The sequence below is a fragment of the Rhyacophila brunnea genome, unplaced genomic scaffold (genome assembly GCF_057557595.1).
Source record: "Rhyacophila brunnea isolate RB1 unplaced genomic scaffold, BYU_Rbru_1.0 scaffold_4, whole genome shotgun sequence".
NCBI lineage: Eukaryota > Metazoa > Arthropoda > Insecta > Trichoptera > Rhyacophilidae > Rhyacophila > Rhyacophila brunnea.
Genome location: NW_028233068.1, coordinates 2278973 through 2306240, shown reverse-complemented (window position 1 = coordinate 2306240; position 27268 = coordinate 2278973). Strand labels below are relative to the sequence as shown.

At 32.0% G+C, this 27268-nt stretch overlaps 1 protein-coding gene across 4 annotated transcripts in view; it reads left to right on the top strand.

Annotated features, from left to right (window-relative positions):
- The window catches only part of RyR (Ryanodine receptor), a 501624-nt gene that overhangs the window by 63563 nt on the left and 410793 nt on the right, over positions 1 to 27268 (top strand). For 2 of the 4 annotated variants that reach the window (XM_085955035.1, XM_085955037.1), the window contains exons 2-14: positions 8020 to 8169; positions 10203 to 10256; positions 12274 to 12288; positions 16439 to 16516; positions 18102 to 18220; positions 19539 to 19608; positions 20754 to 20953; positions 24432 to 24614; positions 25389 to 25560; positions 25652 to 25821; positions 26149 to 26273; positions 26402 to 26605; positions 26706 to 26875. In XM_085955035.1, coding sequence (XP_085811161.1) covers positions 8020 to 8169; positions 10203 to 10256; positions 12274 to 12288; positions 16439 to 16516; positions 18102 to 18220; positions 19539 to 19608; positions 20754 to 20953; positions 24432 to 24614; positions 25389 to 25560; positions 25652 to 25821; positions 26149 to 26273; positions 26402 to 26605; positions 26706 to 26875 — 1710 coding nt within the window. The remainder of the gene's footprint in view (positions 1 to 8019; positions 8170 to 10202; positions 10257 to 12273; positions 12289 to 16438; positions 16517 to 18101; positions 18221 to 19538; positions 19609 to 20753; positions 20954 to 24431; positions 24615 to 25388; positions 25561 to 25651; positions 25822 to 26148; positions 26274 to 26401; positions 26606 to 26705; positions 26876 to 27268) is intronic. The other 2 variants (XM_085955038.1, XM_085955036.1) reach the window with 1 other exon arrangement.

Sequence of the window (27268 nt, the reverse complement as noted above, 5' to 3'; positions counted from 1 at the left end):
TAAAGTAAAAAATAATGGTTCTAAACCATATCCTAAGTATAACTATTATATAGTTAGACCAAAACATCGACGAGCAAACATTGCTCATTTTATTAATAATCTGATAATAAGAACGAGAATGGTGAAGGTACTACGTCTCTACGGTTCTCCAGTATGGAGCGGAAACGTAGACCCTTTTAGGCGCTACGCTCAAAAAACTCAAAGATTTTCAAATTCTTAATTCAATTGGATGTTCAGCATACGCAGTGAATGTCCGATATGTTGGCAGTTTTTGACGATCCCACGCAAAAATCTGGCTTATGCAATAAACCGCTTTTGGTTATTAAAAATACTGCAATATTACACTTGTGCTAACTAACAGAAGTGACACTACGCCATGCATGGCTGTGTAACTTTGTGATAAATAGTGGTTTAATGTATTGTGTCATTAAGACGCTGCCGCCATATGAATATACAGTTTCGTCTCGAATCTTTACCACTGATATATATTTTAATTTGAAAAAGATGGGTTCGAGACTGTCTGAGAAGAGCCAAAATATTACCAAAACGACTAAAATTCGTCTAGTAAGATGTCTTGTCTTTCCGACCTTTCCGTACTTCCTGGTATAGGTAAGCTGATAGCTAAACGTACGAACGACGCCATAATCAGCGAACTCTAGCCTCTTCCCGGTTTTCTGTTGCCTTATAGCCCATAAAGACGATGGCAATCTGGAAAAACTATGTTGGATCGGGCATCTTGAAGCGGACCCCCAGGCCAGGATCATTGGCAGGTCTCCCTATCTATCGCCAAGATTAAAAGCAGTGTGATGCTCTACAGTAGCGTTTCCCAAATTCTACACGTGAATTATCGTTTAAGTATAGCAATTATCATATCTTCTTCGACCATGTCCGATCCTAATAGGATCATATTATGGGCCTCCACAGAGTAGAGGTTTGTATTAACAGATTTTGTTTTTACGAGAAATGGATGTCCATACCCTGACTCACACACATATTGAAAAACAATATGGGGTACTTGCCAGACCCAGGATTCGAACCTGGGACCCACGGCATGATAGTCCAACGCTTATGCCGCGCGGCCACCGTGGGCGTCTGATTATCATATTATCACATCAAACAAGCGCAGCAGACGACTTTTTGAAGTTATACTTCTTTTGAGGCGTTTGGTAGAGAGTGAAATTGAGAGCTGCGCGCGCACACCGTTACGAAAGTGTGCGATAGTATGAAGTTAGCTGCAAATCAGTCATCTGTATACAAAGCTTGATTTGATAGTAGAATAGATATTAGCAAGTTTGATAGTAGAATTGTTTCGTTATTATTGTCGGCCATTTGCAATTTCTTACGTAAACAAACGATTAAACGTCAGAGTGACAGTTGTTACTTTAAAAATAAAAACAACGAAAAATAATTATATATTTTAGTAATATATAAGTTAAAGTGTAAACGGCGGAAAATGTCCCTCTGAGGCGGACGAAACCGGTCCTAATTTATTGATTAAAAGTGGAATAAGTACTACAAAAAAAATGCGTTTTATTAAATTAAACAACAATACAATGCAGTTCCACCATGAATTGACAGTTAACAAAATAAAAGAAATTATCACATGTTGTGTTATTGTTTTGTTACGCCAAAGAAGTATAACTTCTTAAACACGTAGAAAAGTACACAGACCGATTTTTTAATTATGAGAAAATGTTTGTGATATGAATTTATCTCACTTAGCTGGTCGACCCGCCACGCCAGGCCCCCTCTTTGCCCGAGCCCCTAGGCTAGAGCCATGTCAGCTCTCCCGTTGTGAGGGCCATGGAATCGGATGAAAGGTCAGAGGTGGTAAGGGAGGCACTCTCCAAATAGACATTCAAAATCAGGAGTGCCATTCAAATTAACTAAGGCCCTGCGTGCCACTGAAACCAAAAGGGATGGAGTAAAGCCGTGGAGAAGTGGAGTTTTCAGCCAAATCATTTGGGTCACACTTAGTCATGAGGTCCCAACGAAGATAATATTGCCTTAGTGAAGTTTAAATTAGGGTATTAATGAGATTAGTAGAACAATTACAATTGTGAAGATTACACGATTAAAATTAATACATTTTGGCTCGTGAAGTAGGAAAATATCTTTCTAATCGTTTCGTACAGCGCTTTTCTTTGTTTTCGCCATAATGGATGTTGGGTAAATTTGCCATTTTAATAATAATTGACCGGGCGGTTAAGTAGAATATTAATAAAAAGAAAGGGTGAATGTAAAAATATTCAAATGGGAAATTTTCAAATGGATTAAATTATTATTACAAAGGCTTTAGCAGTCTAGAACTACTTCATTGAAATTCCTCTTTCAAATTATTACGGTGTTTGCCTGACAAAACCCGCCATCTGTAAACTGAGAAATATAATAAATAATAAATGGAAATAATTTGATAACTTACTATTTTATAAATGCAGGAAATAGCTTTAAATTAAGTTAGTATACTGTAACATTACCTGAATTAATTACAAATAACTATATGATTAGTACTTACTTATGCCATATATATTTTTTATACCATCCAGCGCATCTATTATATACACAAGACTGTCATAGGCCACTATCGGCAGCTATCAAGGGTAGGTTTTCACTTTTTGTATCGAAGTATTAGCACTTATTGTAACAATTACAATAAGTTAGCCGTCTAAACAGTCAAAACTGTTTATCTCGCTCTAAAATTTATAGCCAAGAGAGGTGCTGTTAAAACGTAGCACTTATTGTAACAATTACAACTTCTTCTTATTGTGCCATCCCCTAGCGGAGGTCACCGTCAAGGCGATGTTATCTTTGTCGTCTACTACCCGGAATAGTTCAGTGGAGCTGCACTCGTACCAATCACGGAGGTTTTTAGGCCACGAAATGCGGCGCCGTCCTCTGCTACGCTTCCCATTGATCTTTCATTGAATGACAAGTTGGGGAATGCTGTATTTTTGTCCTCTCATAATGTGGCCGAGGTACTGTAGTATCCTGGTTTTGATACTACGTAGAACTTCTCGGTCCTTCCCCATTCGATTGAGAACTTCAACATTTATCACCCGATCAGTCCAAGGTATTTTGAGGATGCGCCTATAAAGCCACATCTCGAAAGCTTCAAGTCTCTGTGACATCTCTTGGTTTAGCATCCAACTAACTTATTGTAATTGTTACAATAAGTGCTAATACTTAAATTCAAAAAATGAGAAACTACCCTCGATAGCTGCCGATAGCGGTCTGTAGCAGTCTTGTGTATAGAATAGATGCGCTGCACCTGTTTCGGATTTTAGAACTGAGAAATATTGTCGACGGATTAAACTTACTGTCAATGAATCATTGGATAATGTACTTCTAAGAAATGTAAGCAGGTCCTGGCCATTACATGATTATGGAGTAAATAGCATTAAATAGTCAAAGATAGGTACTTAATTTCTATCCCAGATTAAATTAATCATTAAGGGCGGACGTGCTCAGCGTAGGTCAAAATACTTTATGCAGTCATCAAATGTTTAAAATAATATAAAGGATAATAAGGCTTCAAAATTATATAAATAGATTATCTACAACAGGATCCAGGATCATGCTTTGAAAATAGAACAAAAGCTCCATTTTGACCTACGCTGAGCATGTCCCCCCTTAACATAAAATATATTTTTGTAGTAAGTATTCTTATGTTAGTGGAATAAATTTACCATAAAACACCTATAAGTGTGGCATCGCATACGACATTATCAAAACAACAATCCCCATGCTTACTCTCGAGTGATTTGTTAATCTTATAGTAATTATCATAGGGGCATTACAGCCCAATGTGGCTCTTCGCTGCATCCAGAATACGTCTCCACTCCGTCACGTATATCATTCTATTTTATATTGTAGACTCCTTACTATACCTTACTTTCAGAGATAATGTATCTCATTCGACATAGTTCAGTCACCTCAGTAAGTGTACATATCTTGGCTATTATTTCTTTTTCCGGTCTATAAAAAAGGAACATCTGGGGTGGTCGGGTGTGTCCATCCTTAACACACGGCTTGCTCAACGGAATTCCCCCACTTTTACATCTGACATAACATTATGCAAGGCTTTCAGTTTATAATTATTGTAGCTTTCTCAAAAGACCCTTCTCAATGTCTTAATTTAAAATGTGTCCAACGTCCTCTCATCTTTTTTGATAAGGCTCATTACTTTAATCCGTGTGGACTTGATTATAGTTTTATAGAAAACTGCTTTACCTTTCTTGATAATTAGTGTTGATCTGAAGTGTCTCTATAAACCGTAGTATGATCTCGATTTGGCAATATACTTCATTCTTTTACTATTTCACTGGTGTTGTTTTGAGGAGTTATGCGTAATCAAAAACGTAGCCATTAATTCTGGTTGGTGAGCTTGTAGAAACCTCGCTCGAGCATGAATTTTGTTTTGGCTTGATTGATCTCATTGATATTTGAGGGTTTACACAATTTTATTGTATGTGAGTTATGTTGTTTGAATTTTGGAATCTCTGGTGATAATGTACACTAGTAATATATATATATATTAGGTAGGTGCTTAAATTGTATTTAAAAGAAACTGAATAATTTATTGTAAACATGCAGATGGCTGGTTTTGAAAACTGGCTTCTCATTTTTATGAAGACTGACTTTTTCGCTCGTAGATTACACCCGACATTTAATGGGTTTTATATTATAGAATTTTAAATATTGTACTTGATCCATTAACTTGACGACACTAGAGCTACGCTTGTTCGACGCTACCGAGCAGACAAAATACACGCTCCTGCAAAATAATTAATTAATAATAATATTTATATGGGTTGGAATTTTTTGCTCGGACTGGGAGTGTCCTAATTTGATGTAAAAAATGCGACATGATGTTATTAATAAAATTCCTGGTCTACGAAAAATATAATAAAACACATGACGTTCATAAAGTATGTACGTACGTGAGTTTCATTAATGCACACAATATCTGTCTTCGTATATTTGCGTAGTGTGCATTGTCTCATTAACTTCTTAGACTTAGATGGTCTTAGCATTTAAAAAGTATAAAACCCCCTCTGAACTTACCCTGTCCATATACGTCTGAGCCTTCGTTTTGAAAAATAGTCGTCACCTATATTGCAATAAGGGTCATTTTACTCATTTTATTGATGATTTTGGTTCTCATGTATATTTGGTAATAGCGTTACAATTACAATATACGTTGAAATATTTCTAGTCTCCCGTCAAGCATCCCTAGTTTGTGAGCCTCACCCAAAATTATTAATCTTTTCAATTTTAGTAAAATAAAAAAATGTTTTATTTAAATAAATTGTAGATAATTTTAAATGTAAATTTAATTGCAATCAATAAGCTGATATAATACATTACTTTGGCTTCATTCATGTTATTTTGCTATATAATATATACATATTATGGTATATATTTATGATATAGTGGAATGATTTGGTATTTAATTTAACTTTCAATTTCAAAGAATATATCAATTTCAAATAATATTGTGTCATAATCCTTCAATACTCGTATACGATAAAATAAAACATTGTAGATAGGTACCTATCTATAGTAATATAATGTTTTTCGAAGTTGACTTTAATTTAAAACTTTCAGTCACGAAATGTTGCCTGTAGAACACTGAACACTGCAGCGCATATTACCTAGTAAGTATATTGTATGTATAGGATGTTGTATGTTTCCTTTATTTATTAAACAAGTCGAATAAATAACATAGAAGACAACTAAATCGAGTGTAGAACTTTATGAATAAAGTAAAGCCAATTTTGTGTGGACGTCAGTGGGCGTCTACGCTAGTCAACACAACACAGTGGTCAGTGGCGTACCTACTTACTAAAAATAAGTGTTTTAATCCATATACCAGAATGTTTCATTTAATTTAAGTATTAAATATTCAACATATCATATTTGAGGTGCTGGAGATTGTACCGATACAAGTGCACCGGTAACCAAGCTGAGTAAATCGATTTTAAAGTTAAACAATATGCGATTTTATATTATACATGGGTACAAGTTCAATCTTTGGCCATCATATAGGTAACAAAAATATCCATCTAAATACATAATATCTAACTCGAAAATTTTCAAAAACCGTTTTAGGGGCTTTTGAAACTAGGCGCTTCAAATGATATCCAATTTTCAAATGATCTTTTATTAATATTTAATGAAAAAATATTAATATTGGAGGAGGAAAGTCTCAAAGTAACTGTGTTTACTCGTTAAACACCTCGGGAATATTATTCAGTGTGAGACGAAAAATCGAATTCTTTGACCTTATAATGCGAAATGATAAATATATATTCACTGCAGGGCGAAGACAAAGGAAGACCAGGAAAATACGCCATTCTTGGGTTGTGAATCTTCGTCGGTATTTCAAATTACGCACAGCGTAGCTTTTCATTGCTGCGATGAATAGAAGGATGAAACAATAATATCATCTATCGCGATCGCGCTTGGAAGATGGGCACATAAATAATAAAAAAAACATACAAAACAGCTTTTCGAAATTAGGCCACCATACTATTCATTGCTCCAATATAATATTATAGTGCTGCGTTTTATTACACCTCACACTTACTCATACTTTCTATAACGAATATTTGTATATTACTATCGGGTTAGTATTTTATTAGACAGGTACATATTAATAAGGAAAATTTAATTTTCAATATCATGTGATAGCTTTGCAGAATCTATGTAATTACCTTCATAAGTAAATATAACGAATTCTTAGTATATTATACTTGACACGTCTTGTAATAATGATACTATTCTTCTTCTTCTCGTGTCATTCTATATCAAATATTGGTTACGATCGGGGCAATCTTTGCTTTATTATCTGCTACCCGGAACAGTTCGATATAGAACAGTGGTTATCATATTATGCGACCACCAGAGGATTTTTCTGCGGCCACCAACATCATTTTCAGTATTTAATTTAATTAACTGGGCTAACGTTGAATATGCGTTATTGGAAATGAGTCATGATAAAGTACTTAAAAACCATTTTAATAATACCACGGTTGTAAAATTTTAGTCAAAGTTATACGTTGACCGAGAATCAAATCAATTCAAAGAATTGGCAACAATTGCTTTATTAGTATTGTCGATTTTTTCTACTATTGTATACTGTTAAAGATCATTCAGTGGAATGCACTTCATAAAAAACAAATATCGAAGCCAGTTGACAGAATATAAATGTAAACTTAGAAGCAGCCGCGCGGCTCGCATTGGAAAAGGAGTACCTATTGAGGAATTTCCAATTTTAAATAAATAGATATGTACTAAAATGTTCAAATTTTTTTATTAAATAAAATTTAGCTTTCATTTTTTTAATCACAACAAAAGTGAAATTTGGTGCGGCCACCAGACGTTTCCATGTAACTGTCAATGTCGTTTGTACGGCCACAGTTAAATTTCACGTGAAAACCACCGGTATAGAGTCACACAATCACGGAGATTTTTAAACCATCCATCGAACGCGGCGTTTTCCCCTTCCACGTATATCATTCGTCAACCCTTGGATAATGTGCTGGGGATTATTTTAATTTTATTCTCTCATAATATATGGCCCAGGTACTTATTACAATAATCGTCATTCTGACAGTCAATAACAGTTTGAAATTACATCTATATAGCGACATCTCGACATCCTCAATTCTCCGTGGTATTGTATTGTTAAGTTTCCATACATGCATTCAAAGAGAATTGAGAAGATAATACAATAGCAAATTATATTACGTAGTCTCAGATATAGGTCAAGGTCTCTATTGAAAACGAGGCATCTCATTTTGTCAAATTTATTCTTTGCTATCTCAAGTTTTGTTACAAAACAGCAATAATATAAATAATTTATATTATTACTTTTACCATTAATTTGATCATATTCTACAACTATTTTCGTACTATAATAATTTCACAACTGAAATACCTATAACCCAATCTGCCAGTATCATACAGTTAATATAAATTTCACTGATTTGTTTCTTTCATTTCTTCGAATTCCAGGAGGACATGGTGTGCTTGTCCTGCACGGCGACAGGCGAGAGGGTCTGCTTGGCTGCCGAGGGTTTTGGCAACAGGCACTGCTTCTTGGAGAACATCGCCGACAAGAATGTACCACCTGATCTGTCACAGTGCGTGTTTGTCATCGAACAGGTATATAAATCAATACTTTTAACATAAAAACACATTATCAATTATTTTGAGAAATATTTTAACTAAGATACCATTTACGTAGACCTCGAAAAGGTAGAATTCTAACATACTTACATATTATATTTATATTACTCACCGGGGAAGTACTGTAACAATTAAGCTACTGACCCAAGTGTCATAAGTACTTAATTAAAATTGAGATAATATAATATTTTTTATTTATTTTCGTAAATTTGTCGATATGACTCATTTCCAAAGTGTAACAACTCAAAAACCATAGTTCTAAGATAATTAGGAATCAAGATTTTGGGCAGGCTTAATCTTGTACTGTATATCTATGTATTGAAGATTTTAATGAAATTCGAAGATTGTTTAAAAAATATATATTTATTCTTACAATATTATTATAAACATAATTTTATGTTTTTCTAATATTAGTAATAGGAGTTTTCAGAGGTTCCCACAGGATTAACGTATAATTCTAAAGGATAATAACCACTGTAATTCTAAAATAACCACAGATTATCACTTGTTAAATTTTGGTACTGGTAGATATCGGTATTCTAAGCATTTACTCATACTTAACTCAAAACTGCAAATTTTTGACTTGTTATACTTTGGAACTGAGGTATCGAGTGTGAATTACCTACTCAGGGAATACGTTGTAATATTTTTTCAATCTAAAAATAGTGAAGATTAATAAAATATATTTATAAAAAATCGATATAATGCACAAGTTCAAATACAAACTAGCTACGTCATATTGAAATGTTTGTATAATATGAATAATTTAATACACTTTCAATATTGTTTGATAATGTTACGTTTTATAAATTTTTCTGTAGACGGTTTTTTTTTTTAAATAATTACAAAAGTTTCTTGGCTTCAGCCCTTTTCAAATTTCCAAACAAAATTCAAAACAAACTGCAGAAGTATTCTAATTCTTTCAATATTTCTTTACAGCCGTAGTTAAGGGAGCGCCTCCCTGTTTTATCGATATGAAAAACTTTATATTTAGTAGCTACTAAATTTTAAAATTCCTGCAGCGAACGGGGGATCTCGTTACTTTTTTATTGTTTTATGGAAGCACTCGGAAAATTATTCCAGTTTCGCAGAATTATACGAATTTCACTTGCATTTTTCTATTAATCTGAATAGATTTTATACATCAGACCGAGGCTTGTGTGCGCCTGAGGCGCCACAGTTTAATTCCCGGAGTCGCTGCATGATAATATTCGAAAGTTTTAATAACTCCAAACAATGCACGGTGACAATGATAAAGTTATATTATAGTACTTAGCTGTTGCTGTTTCTACTGGCAATAACAAAATTTCGATACAGCATACTTCTCTTCCCTTATCGCAAATATCACACATGGTGTCGACGTTTCATATTATATATACTAGAAGTAATGCCATATGTATCAACTTCGATTCCTAAATTTTAGAAACCATATGGCGAACAACAAGCTTACCTATCCCACTATTTGTTATTTAAGGGCACCATGAAAAAAAAAGTTTTCAAAATAATACATTAAATTGCTTAGATACACAACTTCTGTTATGTCTAAACAGTCACTAGACCCTTTCAAAAAACAAAAACATATATCATTACAGCATGAAAATAATTCTCCACAATGTATATGTAAGGTAGGTACTAAGAATATATTAGTAGGTACCTAAAATGTAGGTACGATATAATTTTTGACTGATATATCTTTAGTAGATAAATAAAAATATAAAATAAAATACCTATACACTTAATAATAATATTATTATGTATCTATATATTGACCGATATTCTATTTTACAAATTATTAATATAACCATTCTCTCATATTATAACGTTTCTATAAAAGCTTTTAAAAAGATTCTAATAATTACCTAAATACTTTCCAGTGTGATTAAAAGCACCAAGTTAGTATTTTGCAGTTTTCAATCAAAGTATATAAGTAAAATCAGATTTTTATATAATGGAACATAATTATTATCCAATATTGTCATTACTTAATATTTTTTATTGTATTTTTGTAGGCTTTGTCAGTTCGAGCCTTACAGGAATTGGTGACGGCAGCTGGATCCGAAACGGTAAATATATATTTAATAAATAATATTATATAAAAATGATTTATGTATTTATTTAAAAAAAGAAATGTATTTGATAACAATGCAAAGTTTTTCTGTGAAAATTATGTTGCAAAACGTTGGTCCACATATTATTTTTTTTCGTAGCAAAATACGCAAGGTGAACAGAAAGTATTGAAAATATTATTTTCGCGGGTTTTTTTTAGTTTTATTTAATCTAAGGCCTTGTCCACGTGTCACGCGTCTGTCCGCGAGTGCATGTGGACACCTCAATAAGGTCACCTGTACCTCAACCGCGCGCGACCGTTGTCACGGCGCGAGTGCTTGTAGATGGCTCAATGAGGTCACATGTACCTGGTATGCGCGCGAGTCAAAACGCGCCATGTGAACAAGGCCTAATACACATAAAAAAATCTTGTAAAAAACCTTAGTATGTATTAATTAATTGTATAAGTAAAATGTTTACTCTTGTTTTTATTATGTTAAAATAAAATACTTATTTATAGACATAATTTATAGATGTGTGAAATAAATAACGTAATATGTGTAACTGTAACTACTAATAGCAAGACAATAATTATTACTAGTTATAATTGTATTTATTATTTAAATAAATCACAATATTCAATAGGTACTTATTCCATATAACTATGTGAAATGAGTTATTTAATATTCTAGTAATATTGCATTTTTTTAATTAGTACAATGTCTTTCTATTAATACTTGACAGATATCAGTGGCGAAGAGTGGAGGTAGGCTGTGAATATCCGGCATAAATAATGCATACTAAACTTTGTCAGTCACACTTATTAGTTTTTATTGGACTAAGACTACACTGTCTAGATAGTGTTTGTTAGTTTTTAAAATTCAATTAAGCCCTGCCCAATCCAAGCCATATTAGATAATAGTCAAAAAATATTCATGTGTCTATAAAATATCTAAAATGATGTATGGTTTAATGGTGATAATTTTAGATATTTTATAGATAGAAGATTTTTTTTTCGATTACGGTTTGGTATAGGCATGGTTTAATAGATTTTAGAAACTAACCAATACCACCTATAATATGCATTCTTAATTCAATGAAAACAAAAAAAGTATGACTGAAAAGTGTGCACTATTTTTGTTGAATCGTCCATAGCATACCTAAACTATTATGGTTTAGTTTAGGTAGGATTTAATTGAATTTAAAAACTAACCAGCACCATTTGCGAATTGTATTCTTATTTCAACGAAAACAAATAAATATGAGTGCACTATTTATGCAAAATATTAACAGCCTACCTCCACCTTTCGCCACTGACAGATGTAGTAATATATTATGTATAATAAATAAATTATTAAATATTATTATTACGAAGACATTGTATGTAATAATAGCATATTATAGTAAAATGGGTTTTGTTATATGTTTGTCGATTATGTACTCTATTAGGTATAGTGTACACGCATAGGTAAGTTTAACATTTAAATTCTGGAAAAACATCTAATTCGAACATTTTCGGCCCATTTTGGTCATATGGCGAGTTAACGTCCGTGTTATTTAATTATATTTTAATTAATTATATTTTTGTCAATGTGTTTTTACATAACGTAATATTAATTACGAGACGTCTGCTCGGGATGGGTTTATAACGACTGATTTTGTTTTAAAACGTTCATCCATAATATTTATGTTTTATTATTTTAAAATCAAGCCGCAATTAAACTAATTGCTAAGATTAACAACTGAAGGAAATTTAAAAATACTGCAAGCTGAATTATTATTAATAAAATCTATCCACGCGAGCGGTTTCTCTGATTTGTTTAATACGTTATGGAAAAAAAAACATTTTAGTGTAAAAAATTACTCACATTTTTGTTTACTCGTAATCCACCTCTATTAAAGGCAGTAATTTAACAGTTTTTTCTTGTTCATTAAAGCAAATTTATCATCATTATTAGTAGTAACAATGCCCCTCCCCTGTTCTATTGTGTTTTGTTTATTAATTTATTGACGCCATTTCCCAATTTTTTCCAGGGCGAAGAGAATTTAGTAAGTACCGCAGTAGTGAATCCTTTCCACTAACAATTCATGCTTTAAGACTTTTTCACGTTTTCAAGTAAATGAAATGTGTTTTCATTAATCATTTGAAGTAGGTACTTAAATTTGATTATATCGATACAAAGAAAGGTTAAAGATAATATATTATAATTATTATATACACACCTAAATTGTTTTAAATTGTTGTTGTGTTGAGCTACAGTTAGGGCCATAAAATAAGTAGTTATCGACACTTTTTAACAGATTATTCAATACTTTGGTATCGTTACTTTTCTTTCGGTATGACGGCCCTAGTTACAGTACAGTTTGCGATTAAATTCATTCAGATCCTCCATTATTTTGATATTATTGATAGTTTTCTACGTCCGAGCTTCAGGTTATTCAGAAGTTATTTACTGGATTAAAATCATTAAAATTTATTGTTAAAAATAATAAATACCTTCGTATAAAAAATATATTTTATGAAATTATTTTTATATCCCGCTTAAGATGATTATTTTACCATTTATTTTACTATGAACTGTATGCAATTAAAAAAAACCATTTCAATGTGTTGATATATTTAATTCTTAAAATATTAAAAATGCTTTTAATTAACACTTTCATTGCTGTCTTTTCAGTGCTTTTAGTGTGTCTACTGTGACGTTTTATTTTTATTTTCTCTCATTTTAAAATAAATTTATAATCTCTCATCTTATCTCAGTTAAAATATTTACCAACTCTAAATATTAGAATCTAAAGAATCACCGATTAAATGGAATACGAAAAGAATTCACGTTGATATTTTCATTATCATATTTTTATTTATAGATTTATATTTAAGATCTATTTATAGATTTCATATTTTTAATCATTAATTTTAACAATTTAAAGTTGAAAATACTTAATATTAGATCTAACTATCATTTTGTGGTGTTAGTTAAATAAAGTCCAATATAGTTTTTAAGAATTATTTGGTTTATAAAATCTATTTTTATTTAAATTTGTGAAAATAATGATCAATTTGGTAGATATGAGGTGTTTGAGTTAGTAAAAAACATATAATGGCCCTCGGTCTTCTAAATATCTTGAAGAGTATTATATTTAGTTCCAGTTTTAGTATACCTTTATTTTATCTTTTACTTCTATCATATAAGTTTTACCTTTGTCGTTTTGTATAAAAAAGGCTAAAAAAAATACAAAACCTATAATTGACATGTATTCTTGATGCCACTGATACACAGAATTAACTCAAAATATAAATTAATAATAATAATAATTACAAGATAAAAAGAACTTTTTATATACCACGTTTTTTAATTTTCTGTTGATTCATATAAACTTGACAATTCCATGTATTAATAAATACTTTTTTGTACTTGATAGAAATACTGAAATGTCATTTTGACATTTCATATTGATTTCCATAGTAACGCACGTATATATTAATAATTTAGTTGGTAGGACCCCCTTAGCAACCAATAATAGTGTTTTACTTTTTATGAATTTTTTCCGAAATAACTTTCCATACAAAACAGAATTAACTGAAAATGAATTCAATTCTGCTTAAAAATGGCTAAAAGTATTAAAAGAATGCATTGTCATTGTGTTCTGATATATTCTAAAAGTTTCAAATGTCTATCTAGTCGGGAAGTTAGTTAAAAATCGATTGCAAGATTTGTATTGGACAAACAAGAAAAAAATTGTACTGGACAAACAATAATATGAGCTAATAAAAACGTGGTAATAAAAATTCAATACTTACCTATACATATTTAAAGGATTTATTTGTATTAAATGAGTTTCAATTTTAGTAATCAGTGTGCCTTTTTAAGTGATCCTCAAAAACGCACTCGGTCTCCAATATTATGGATGTATGAAAGTAATCAAACGTAACGATACCTAGTCGATTCTCACCGATTAGGTACTTAGGTAATTATTTCAGTCATTGTGCATATTGACTTTAAAATATTAGCGAATCTGTAAATAAGCTGACAATATTATAAATTCTTGATTGTAATTGTGATTCAATAATATCATTTCAAATCATTGTTATCGAAACGGCATATGTATTGTATTGACCATACATAATTTAAAAACATCTAATGCATATAATATATACCCACTCGAAAAAATCCATTTTAAAAAAATACGACACCCAACGGGACTTGAACATAATAACCGCTGGATTCGTGCCAGTGTGCTTTTCCTTATTACATATATATTATTGTTGAATAAAAGAAGTGGTTTCAGTAATATGTATGTTTCTTTGTATTCCATCAAACGTGATTTTTTATAACTTTGTAAGTACTAACATAATAAAACTAAATACATTTAAAAACTAATAATGTAACATTTTTGTTTGTGAAAATTCGCCCTATGGCCTGTTGAAATTTTATAAAAAACTTAGATATTATGAGATAAATTTCAAAAACTATTTGCACTTTGTTTATGAAATTCCAATATTTAATTATTTTAATTATAAATATATGCATACCATCCTTACATAATATTATATCGATGAAATTGTTCACTGGTTCCATGCCTGTGGTGTTATAAAAGCTGAAATATATAAATCATTGTGTTACATGCTTAATTTATTTTCTCCTATCATTAATTGAATCAGTCATTTTAAAAAGGCATTTTGTCATTGATTAATAATTTATTTAATTATTATTAAAAACCCCAGCACTTTTCCTCCAGAAACGCTGAATTTGCATTTACTATTAAACTATATATTTTTAAACCCTGATTCTAGATTGTATGTAATTTATAGTCATACTTATAACTTATAATATAATATAGTAGTCATAAAATAATTTAAATACTCGCAATAATTAAAATTAGATACAATGTAGACCACATTAGAATATTATATACTATTATAATAATATTATATTTTATGATTATTAGAAATTGCTTAAGGGCCCACATGCGCTACGTAGGTCAAAATGGAGGTTTTTTGCTATTTTCAAAGCATGATTCTGGACATTTCTTAAACGTTGTAGATAATCTATTTAAATAATTTTGAAGCCTTATTATCCTTTATATTTATTTTAAACATTTGATGACTGCATAAAGTATTTTATTACATAAAATAGTATTCTTTTAAACCTCTCGATCTAATGTTTTAGAATATAGTTTATTTCAGTACATCCATGTGCAGTGGTGTTACGATTCTTTATGTTTATTATTTTTTAAAAGCATTTATAAACCATTAGTAAAATTTATCTCGACATTACTATAGTGAAATATTTACGAATGCTGGAATGAAATGCCAATAGAAATGGCGTATTTCAAAAAAATGCTACCTTACTCTTAGGTCAATAATTATTATAAAACAATCATTATTCGTAGGATGTTTTAGCAGATTTGAATGAACAAAGACATAGCTTATAATCAGTATATTTAGAATTATCTTCAAATGTGTAAATCATGCCGATTTTTTGAATAATAAAATACCTAATTCTTGTCAAATTTGGGATCACAAATATTATAAATATATTTTTTTATCGTAAATATATCACTATGTAATGTTAACAAAAATGTTACTAATTATTTTATAAATGCGTTTAAAAATTAATAAATCTAAAAAACCTTGAAAAAAACACCACTGCACATAGATGTACTAAAATATGACTATATTCTAAAATATTAGACCGAGTGGTTTAAAAGAATACTATTTTATGCAATAAAAATACGAGTACTTTATGCAGTCATCAAATGTTAAAAATAAATATAAAGGATAATAAGGCTTCAAAATTATATAAATAGATTATCTACAACATTTAAGGAATGTCCAGGTTTATGCTCTGAAAATACCATAAAACTCCATTTTGACCTACGTGGCGTATTTGGGCCGTTAAGTAGCTATATTGATCGACTTCAATGCCCATTTTATGTTTGAAATTGAGACATTAATAAATAATAACGAATTGATAATCTTCCACGTTAATCAGGTGCCTTGAAAAATAATAAAATTAAAATTAAAAAATATATAATTATTAGAATTATTTAGAAATATCGTGTTTAAATATATGATTTAAGTTGCTACGTGGTGCTTACCTACCCACAACATAAATAGTTATTATCTGTTTTCTGCCGCTTTCTTAGCTTTGCCATAAAATATTGTTTTGTGTTAATATTTTATTTTATTCTTCAGGGTAAAGGAACCGGAAGTGGCCATAGAACGTTGCTCTACGGTAATGCCATCTTATTACGTCATCAGAACAGCGACATGGTTAGTATATGATTTATTATATTCAACCATGAATGTTAGTAAGTACCTAATTCAAACAAATCTTACTATTAAGACCTCGTAAGTCCGATATTAAGGAAAAATGAAGTTTGTTCGACAAAATTTAAACAAAAAAACATTTTAAATCATATCAAAACCTCTCTTCTCTAGCTAGACAAGTAGTATGCTGTCCATCTATCGATATTTTTTAAAAAGTCGTAGGTCTCGTGGTTTCATACATGGAATTAAAACCTCGTATTTCACAACCACTGTTGGCAAATTCGTCTATCAGAGAGGACAGTGTACCTTGTACCTATATTGCTTTTATTACTATTTTTCTTCCCCTCAACATTCTTCTCAAACAGACTTACGAGGTTTCAATAGTAAGGTGACGTATATAATATAATAAGCTTACATATTTTTTGCCTTCCGGAATGATCTTGTTGGCAGCGTTGCACCATGTCGGTAGACTGTAGACCCGTGAGGTCAGTGACGTCCCGTGGGGGTAGGCAGATTGAGCGTCGCTTGGGGGCGGCAAATCGAGGAAAATCATTTGGAATATATAGAAATAGCTACCTAAACTTAGTAATAAAAATAATGTATAAAAAAAATGAGGCGGCATTTTGGCGCTGTCTAGGGGCGGCATTTTATCTAGGGACGTCACTGCGTGAGGTCCGGGTTCGAGTGACGCTATCTGGACGATATTGACAAGGCTTCTAATATCTTAAAATAATGTTCAGTAAATGACTTAGAACCGATTTGCATACAAACATCTGTCCACATCATGTTGGGTGTAGAGTTGGGTTTCGGGAATTTCCCGTCGGGAATTCTCGAGAAATTTTCGAGATTTTCCATCCCGAATCTAGAGAATTGAAATTTTTAACATTTCGGGAAATCCCGGATCTCGAGAATCCTTTCTCGGGATTCGAGATTTCTTTATTATCAAATATTAATTTAAAAAATGATTTTCTATATGAAAAAAAGTTGACAGAAATACAAAACGTTCCACGACATTTAACACAATCAAGCCAACGTCGACTCAAAATTAGCGCAATTTTTGCAACATCAGGGAATTTTGTGTCTCAAAGCGTACGCGATTGACACTCTTTGTTTATTTAAATTCTATATTAATAAGCAATGTTTTGAATTATTTTTATTTTCCTACTTCTATTTTGTTTGTCTTCTTACATGAATAAGAAAAGTCATATTTTTTTGGAATTTGCCTGTTTTTACGCTGATTTTAGGATTTTTACAGTTTTTTTTTAAATTTCCAGATATCTCGAGAATTCTATTCTGGAAATCCCGAATCTCGAGAATTCAAAATTTCGTCATTTCGGGAAATCCCGAATCTCGAGATTGAGTTTTTCTCGGGAAATACCTAACTCTAGTTGGGTGTAATAATATGCAGAATAATATTATGCTCCACCAGGAGCGCAAATAATAAATTAACATTAAAAATTTTACTTATACCTAATTTGCAATCATTTGATAAACAAGATCAATTTATTTTGTGTTGTGATTATTAATAATCGTGTTCATTAGCTTATTTTCGACTTCATTTATTGAATACGTCGTTAAAATGTTTCAGTATTTGGCGTGTTTATCAACGTCATCGTCAAACGACAAGCTGGCCTTTGATGTTGGTCTTCAAGAACATTCACAAGGCGAGGCCTGCTGGTGGACTGTCCATCCTGCTAGCAAACAGAGGTCAATATCCACGATTAACTAATAAGAAAGAGAATAAATCACTATTATGAGAAAATGAGTGGATAATGGACACCATTAAACAGTTTTCAAGTCTTCCTCAGTACAAAACAGAACATAACGAAATTCGCTGGTATACGCATCTCAATGAATTGTTATGTTTCTTTTAATTCCTCCCGTGTTTACATGTTGACTTATTCTGTTTCATGTAGGTAACCGATTAGGTATACTTCGTTAAGCGACACATAATACCACAACTGTTTTTATGTAAAACATTATACTTGAAGTTAATTGTAGATTGTAGGGTTCGAAATGGACCAGAATGACCGGAGTGCAACTCCATTTCATGAAATCTTTGAAACCATAGGGAGCGTCTCATGGGAAAAAATAAAATAATTACATTTTGGTCCTTGAATTTATTAATAAAATAATTATTATATTCACTTATTTTTTAGAGTTTTTATTATACGAAACTTGGACGCACGCTAGAAAAGTAATAACTACAACATAATAGTAAATCCCTACTGCTACAAAGAACTTTGGAACTTTTTCAGTCCCGTGAGAGTATGGAAACTGTGCACTGATTATGAGCGGTGGATAAAGGAAATAAAGAGTAAAATCTACTACGATAAAAAAACGACCGTGAAAGCCTCAATCATTATAGTAAAATACATGTTTCGACAGAATATTTCGTATAAATGTAATTTTTTCCATAATCTTAAGGCCATACCTCAGTTGAGGCATGGTCTAAAAAGATCGTGGCTAGGCGATGCTCGGATTGCGCGTCGCGGGTGCAAATGACGCATGCCAAACGAAAAATAATTAGTCATATAAATCCAACATGCGTCCATTTAATGTTCTATTAGTATCAATAATAATATATTCATTGACATGTATTATTTTTCAAGTAAATGGGTAACGTTTTTTGTCATCTTTACACGATTTAAGAATGAATACCCCCGTCGCCATCACGAAACAAATTGACATATTCACACCTCGACGTTCGCTCTCCGAATGTCAGCGAGTCCAAAATTTCGTCGCGCCTATAGTTGAAAATTATTTGCCGTTTCACTGATGTATCGTCTTAATAGATATGTCAGAAATTTAAAGACTGTTATTGCATTTGTCCGTTCAAAGTTGGTTGGTATTTATAACAAAAAATCGAACACACTTATAATATTTTCGGAAAATTATCGACCACTCCGGTTTGTAAATTTTCTATTTCGAGTACTGAAATGTACCCAGAGATATTATGTGGATGGTTTAGTCAATACTATTTTGTGATTGTATATTAATAGGATATTAAAATTTTCTGCCATAGATCTGAGGGTGAGAAAGTGCGAGTCGGTGACGATCTCATCTTGGTATCAGTCGCTACGGAGAGATATTTGGTAAGAATTTCGTACTAACAATAATCTTAATCTTATTTATTACATCCATAATATCTACTAATTAATACCCATTTAAATCATAATTAGGTATGTACCTACATACCTAGCAGTTCTTGTTACAGACCTACAAACTTATCTGTAGAATGGCCAAAAATGGAAGTACGAACTACCATAGGACGCCATTTTTAAAATTTCATTCGAATGTCAGATTTTGTCCAGTTACGAGACTTGATTTGGTAAGTTTTCGACAGTGGCTCCTTCATCCTATTCTACAGATAAGTTTATAGGTCTGTACATTTGTAGTTAACATTCGAAAACAATTAAATGGTCGCTATCAACCTATTACGAGTAGGTATACTCATATTATTATTTAGTGTCTCTATTTCAATACCTACTTAATAATAATATGACGTAGGTACCTAGTAAAATAAAATATTATTTTAATAGACAGAGCTATTACTGTTAGTCCTGAATCATCGACAATGATCGACATTTGCTGGCGAGTGATAAAGTAAAGCCTCAATTACATTGAGCGAGTTTACAAGCTGCTAGCCGGCGAGTTTAAAAGTGGGCGAGTCAGCAAGTACGTATTTCCAATCGCTCAGTAGCCAACAAGCTATAAAGTTGAAACCATGTGTTGTTTCCTTAATTTGCTCGTACTCGCAGCTAGTTCACTAGCAACTATGGAGACACATGGCTAGTTTACTAGCTAATAAGCCCACACGCCAGCGAGTAGCAAGTAAAGTAGCCCGGCTTTCAACTTTTCTCGTAGATTGTTTACAATCTGCTAGTTAGGTAGTTAAATGATTACACTGGGTGAGTTTACTAGCAGATAGTAGCTTGTAAACTCGTTCAATGTCATCGAGCCTTAAGCGGGGCACGAAGTGGACAAAAGTGTACCTACCTACAACACCCAGTGAGTATTATTATCAGAAAAATTTGCTCAAGGTAATGCCACTAGAGATACTCTCTGGCATTGATAGCAGGTCCTATCAGTCTAAAAAAATGAAATAACCGGCAACCGTATATCTTCAAGATTTCTCGATTCGATATGCCATATAATATATATAATATATCGGCAACTTTTCTATTGGGTATTAAATTAATCACAGTTTACTACATCTGCTTGTGATTATTATTTCCAGCACACTACAAAAGAGAATGAAGTATCAGTTGTAAATGCAAGTTTCCACGTAACCCACTGGTCGGTCCAGCCTTACGGTACTGGTATCTCCCGCATGAAATACGTGGGGTACGTGTTTGGTGGTGATGTGCTCCGATTCTTTCACGGGGGTGACGAGTGTCTCACCATACCATCTACGTGGACGAAGCAGGCTGGCCAAAAGCAAGTATAATTTTAATTTTTTTGATTTAGATTTATTTTAATCCTAAGAAAAATGTAAGATGTATTGAGTATAGCAGTTTAGTTAACTTTTAACGATGATAAAAAATCGGTGTGTGTCCTTATGTATGCACGTTAGAAGTTATACTTCTTTACCGTAACAAAACAAAAACAAAACTTGTGATAAACTAGATTCTTCGACTAGCTCTAAATTCAGTGATCAGATGACAAAACCTGATAACTCGGCTTTTTGACGTAATTGACACTCCTCTCGTTGAGATCTATAAGATTGCAAAACCCAATATATCGTAGACCCACTAGTATTGGAGTTATGAGCGTTGTCATTTTGTTATATCTCCAAATTGTTGATTTTCGAAAGTTGACAGAAGCTTATAACGCAAAATATCTCATTTTGCCATCTTTCGTTTCCATGGTTTGAGTGAAATGTATAATATGACAAAACATTATATCTGCCAATACAGTGATTTTGCCGTCCGACATTTTGTTTGCTAACATCGTAGGTATTATAAGATGACTAAGATGACAAGATGGTTGGAACTAACGAAGAACCATCAGGATAAAGAAAACCTAATAAATTTACTAGACTAGAGGAATACTCTCATAGGTAACGTAGTTTTAAAAATACCTCTCTCTATATCATCAGGTGCAAATAATGATCTGGAAGTCGGTGTAAGAATTAATTGTCCAGAAAAATTCGTCTAATCTGATCCTCAAACGTCAGTCAGTGGTGCTGAATTAACAGATACTACAACAATAATTCATTCTGACAAATTCATCGCCAGTTGGCTTTCATGGACAAAATTTAAGAGGAAGACATCCACAAAAAAACAAATTGGTTGATGAACGAATCCAGATCGAGGCATTTATAAGAAAGCGTCCAAAACACGAGAGCCACTACAACTGTGAAGATATTCCTATTTAAATGTGCTTACCAAGTCATTTAAATATTAAAATTATGTAATCGTGAATTTATAAAACAATGAAGTAGGAAAATGGAAGTGTGAAAACTGCATATTATGATGTATTTAACAAAACGGGTTTAAAATTCAATAAACCTTATGTAGATACTCGTACATAAGGCAATGAATATATTACATGTAAACGTTATATATCTATCAAAGAGGCAAGGAATGAAATCTCCAAACAACACAATGCACATTTCATTGATGCACATACAGGTTATTACAGTAAATCAGGAGATAAAACTACAGCTAAGGAAAGATCAAACCAACTAGTTATAGTTGTTTACAACAGGTTCTACCATGTCTGCTATTTTCCACAAATATTGTGTACTATAAAAGATTATTGTTTGTGTACAATTTAACTATTAGAGAATGTTCTTCTCAAAAATTCTCCGAAGGTTATAATGTGGCACGAGTCAACCGGTGGAGAGGTTCTAATGACATCGCATCATGTGTATTTAAGAAAATCATGAATCTTTCACCTGAAATCAAACACATTGTCACATACTCAGATACTGCAGATGGACAGAACATAAATTTTAATGTTTACGTATGCATTATAAAAAAATACCTCGGTGAAGAAGCTGATTGACCAAAAATTTCTTCTATCCTATCATACTAGACTCGAATATGATAGTGACCATTCAAGAATAGAGATAGCAAAAAAAGGTTGACGACAAGAACTTAAAAAAATATGGTACTCCGGGATTGATTCCAATTTGTAAGAGTGGCCAGAGATTGGAAGCCGTTTGAAGTGATGTCCCAAAATACTTTTTTTGCTTTTTCAAACTACTTACAAATTCACAAATTCATCGCAAATAAGATAAAGAAGGTAATAAGTTGAAGTTGTTAAATATTAGATGGCAATGAACTTGAGGGAAATGTAGACGTAGAAGATAAATTGTTAAGGATTAAAATTTAAAAAAATATATAATGATTTAATCGTTTCTTTATATCTACCTGTAAGAACATAGGTACCTACTATTGAATTCATATTATTTCATGAAACGGCAAATTCTCATTAGGAATTATTTTTCCAACCCTCTGAAAATATTTGATGCCAATGTCTGTATCAATATGTACCTATGTAACATTTTTAATTAGTGTCAAGCATTAAACATATATATTATTAAGCTATTTGTGTTATATCTGTTTTATTATTCAATTACCTCACATATCACGTTAATTTATCTTACAATATAATTACAACATGTTGTAACATAAGATGACGAAACATGATAACTTGGAAAATCTGGAAAATCTTTTTTTCTACCAAACTTGGAGAATCAAAACTTTGAAATACTTATTCTATATCTAAAACTCATTTCGAATACATCGTTACATTATATTATTTTCAAAAGACATGTTCACCAGAAAGATTCAAACAATCTCTAAATTTAACACAGCTCTCCTGCACAATTAACAAAAGTGCACATATCAGGTTTTGCCATCTGAACACTGAATTATCTTGTTAAATTACACACTCAAGAAAAGGGACCGCTTATTGGAACGCCGTTGATTTATTTCTTTACACAACTTATATTACTAAATTTAATGGTTTCTCGTTGTTTTTATTTTTAAAGTACCAACTGTCACTCACATTTAATCGTTTGTTTACGTAAGGAATTGCAAATGACCGACAATAATAAATTCGCTGCCTAGGCAACGGGACAATTCTAAACTGTAATATTATACTGTATAATAGTCACGAGTGCAGTATCATACTGTGGCGTAAAGGTAGTGCGTTCGGCTGATAACCGAACAATCGGTGGTTCGAACCCAATCGAGCGCGTTTTTTTCGTGTGAAAAAATAAATTATGTGTTACATGTCACACGCCAAAAATACAGTCTGATCTGATTTCCCAAACGCGCCAAAAGAAGTATAACTTCATAAATATTTTTCATAGATAAAGGTTTTTTTAATTAATATGGAATAAATAGATATTTTAGAGTGGCGATACTGTTATTCTTTTGTTTTGACACTCAATTTGACAGTTTATTTCATGTTTATTTATTTTCAATTGTTTTGGCGGTAAGTGGTTGACAGGATAAATATTTCGACGTTTTTTTCATTATTATTGTCAATTATTTTAATGCCTAATATTTTTAATTATTCATTCTGATATCCAAATAGTTTTGACTGACAGTATCCTAAGTTATATCAATAAAATTGTTAGGTACTTCACACAAGGTAGGTGGTATTTCTTTACGTGTGAATGGAGTCAAACAATACTACAATTAGTTGATAACAAGACAGCTGGCCATCGCATATAATTATTACTTCTGCTAGCTAGTTAATGAACGAATTCAGAAAGTACAGTGGCACTGTGTTTATAGCCTATTATTTTCAATAATTGGTAAAAAGTTGGATATAATATCACCTATACTAATAGAAGAGAGATATGCAGTTTCATAGGAGTGCATCATGAACCTAATTAATTTATTTAAGTTACAATTACATTGTAAAAATAAATAAAAGCCATGTTTTATACTTCCAGCATTGTGATATACGAGGGCGGTGTGGTTATGGCCCAAGCCCGCTCCTTGTGGCGCCTGGAGCTGGCAAGAACTAAATGGGCTGGTGGATTCGCCAACTGGCATCATCCAATGAGAATCAGGCACATCACTACAGGCCGATATTTGGGAGTCAATGAAAACAATGAACTTGTTCTTGTTGCAAGGTAAATCAAAAATAATTTCTTAAAAGAATAATATACTGCATCAATTATTATTGTGCTTCGACAGACAAGGGACTGTCTATATATGACGTCACGCTCTAGGGGGGTCTGATATAATGTGATGATTTGTGACGATGGGGGAAGGGAGGGTCAAATAAAATGTGACGGTCACAAAGTAAACAAAAAATATATCTGATCTGAAACACAATATTGGGAATCGGGGATTTATAGACATATTTTTTTCTTGTTTTTTAACGTTTAGTTTGTGAAAAATGTGACGTAATATAGACAGGGTAGTAAAAGGTTATGTGGCAATAGGGTGGGGGTTAAAAAATAGCTAAAATCCTGTGACTTCATAATATGTGGACGTTATTAAAATATTTTAACATTTACAAGAAATCACATGAAAGTTAAAACAGTGGTACTTTTCAATTCACCAACATACTAAATATTAATTTTTGTATTACTACCAAATCACCCAGACAAAACATGTCGTGGAATCAAAAAAAATATAAGACTAGTTAAAATCCAATTCATCATTCACTGTGAATTATACACCTATATAATATAATAATATACTTAATAAATTTTATTGTTTTTCTGTTGGCAAACTTTATTAATTTCTTTTAATACAAGGAAAAATAATTGTATTCGAGTATTCTAGCATTTAACTATTTCATTTTAGGCTCATTATGATTCAAAAATTACCATAAATTCAACCCATTTATTTAATTTCGGTGTAAATATGACTGTATTTTTTGTTTTAATATATTTTAGAGATTCCGCAACAACAGCATCTTCTACTTTCTGTGTGCGCCAAGAAAAAGATGATCAGAAAGTTGTTCTTGAAGACAAAGATCTGGAAGTAATCGGTGCTCCTATCATCAAATATGGTGACACTAATGTCATTGTGCAGCATTCGGAGACAGGACTATGGCTCTCTTATAAGGTAAATAAAACTAAACTGATAATTTTTAATTTTGAATATTTTAGTCTTCTTGATCAGTAGGTAATAAATAATTTTGTATTGTAATCCACAGTCATACGAGACTAAAAAGAAAGGTGTAGGCAAAGTAGAAGAGAAACAAGCAGTCCTACATGAAGAAGGTAAAATGGATGACGGTCTGGACTTCTCGAGATCACAAGAAGAAGAGTCGAGGACTGCGAGAGTAATCAGGAAATGTTCATCACTTTTCACCAAGTTCATCAAGTAAGAATTATTATTGATTTTTGTGGAGCATTCGATTGGACATAATTTCAATAACACCTTTACTAAAACACCATTGATAGTGAATTTACAAGACAATTAGTGCAAGATAGAAGTCATGAAAGCCAATTTTATTCAAGTGCTGTTGAAAGACCTAGATGATATCTTAATCGTCATAATATGAAAAACCAATAATTTTCTTACTAGCAAACATTTTAATCAGTTTTGTCTGATACTATAACTCTGGTATTGAAAATTCTGTTCCAATCATTACCAGCAATGTATTGTAATATTTAATGAAAATGCTTTAACTTATTTTAATCATTTCAGTGGTCTTGAAACATTGCAAGAGAATAGACGTCATTCGATGTTCTTCGCTTCTGTCAATCTGAACGAGATGGTGATGTGTCTCGAAGATTTAATTAACTACTTCGCACAACCTGAAGAAGATATGGGTAAGCAATCCACAAATTGATTTTCTTACCAAATTTTGTAACTGTGTTTGATATGCAATTGCACAATACACTTTGCTATCCCCGACCAAACCAATAGTATAATATTATATTCTTTCATTTCTACACAGAACATGAAGAGAAGCAAAACAAGTTCAGGGCTCTCAGAAACAGGCAGGATCTGTTCCAAGAAGAAGGTATTTTAAATTTGATCCTTGAAGCGATTGATAAGATTAACGTCATCACTTCTCAAGGTTTCTTGGCCGGATTTTTGGCTGGAGACGATTTGGGCCAAAGCTGGGAGATGATCTCAGGATACCTTTATCAACTTTTGGGTAAGTTACATTAAGAAAATATCTTTATATTCATGCTGTGACATATAATTGCTTATCGTCTACCGTATTGCAATATGCACCAACTTCTATTATTTTTCAGCTGCCATTATTCAGGGAAATCACACCAATTGTGCCCAGTTCGCCAACTCCAACCGTCTCAACTGGTTGTTCTCTCGACTGGGCTCTCAGGCTTCTGGAGAAGGAACCGGAATGTTGGATGTACTCCATTGTGTGCTCATTGATTCACCAGAAGCGCTTAACATGATGAGGGTATGTAAAAACCATCATCTCTATATATATAAAAATCTCGTGTCACGATGTTTGTGGTCGCACTCCTCCGAAATGGCTCGACCGATTTTTATGATTTTTTTTAAGTATATTTGTTAGGTATGAGAATAGGTCAACAAGTATATTTCATACCCCTAGGTGATTAGGGTATCTCTATCCAGAAAAAAAATTCTTTTATTTTATTGAAAATTTCTTTTTGTATTTTTTTTATTATTTTGCATCAAAAAATATCTATAATTCCAAATTTTTACCCTCCTACCCCCACCCTCCCATTTTTTAATCGCGATTTTATTATTTTTGTATGAACAAATTTAACCGTCGTTCGTATTTCAAACAGAATGAAATTATTTGCGTTGTTGAATGACAGATGGCGCT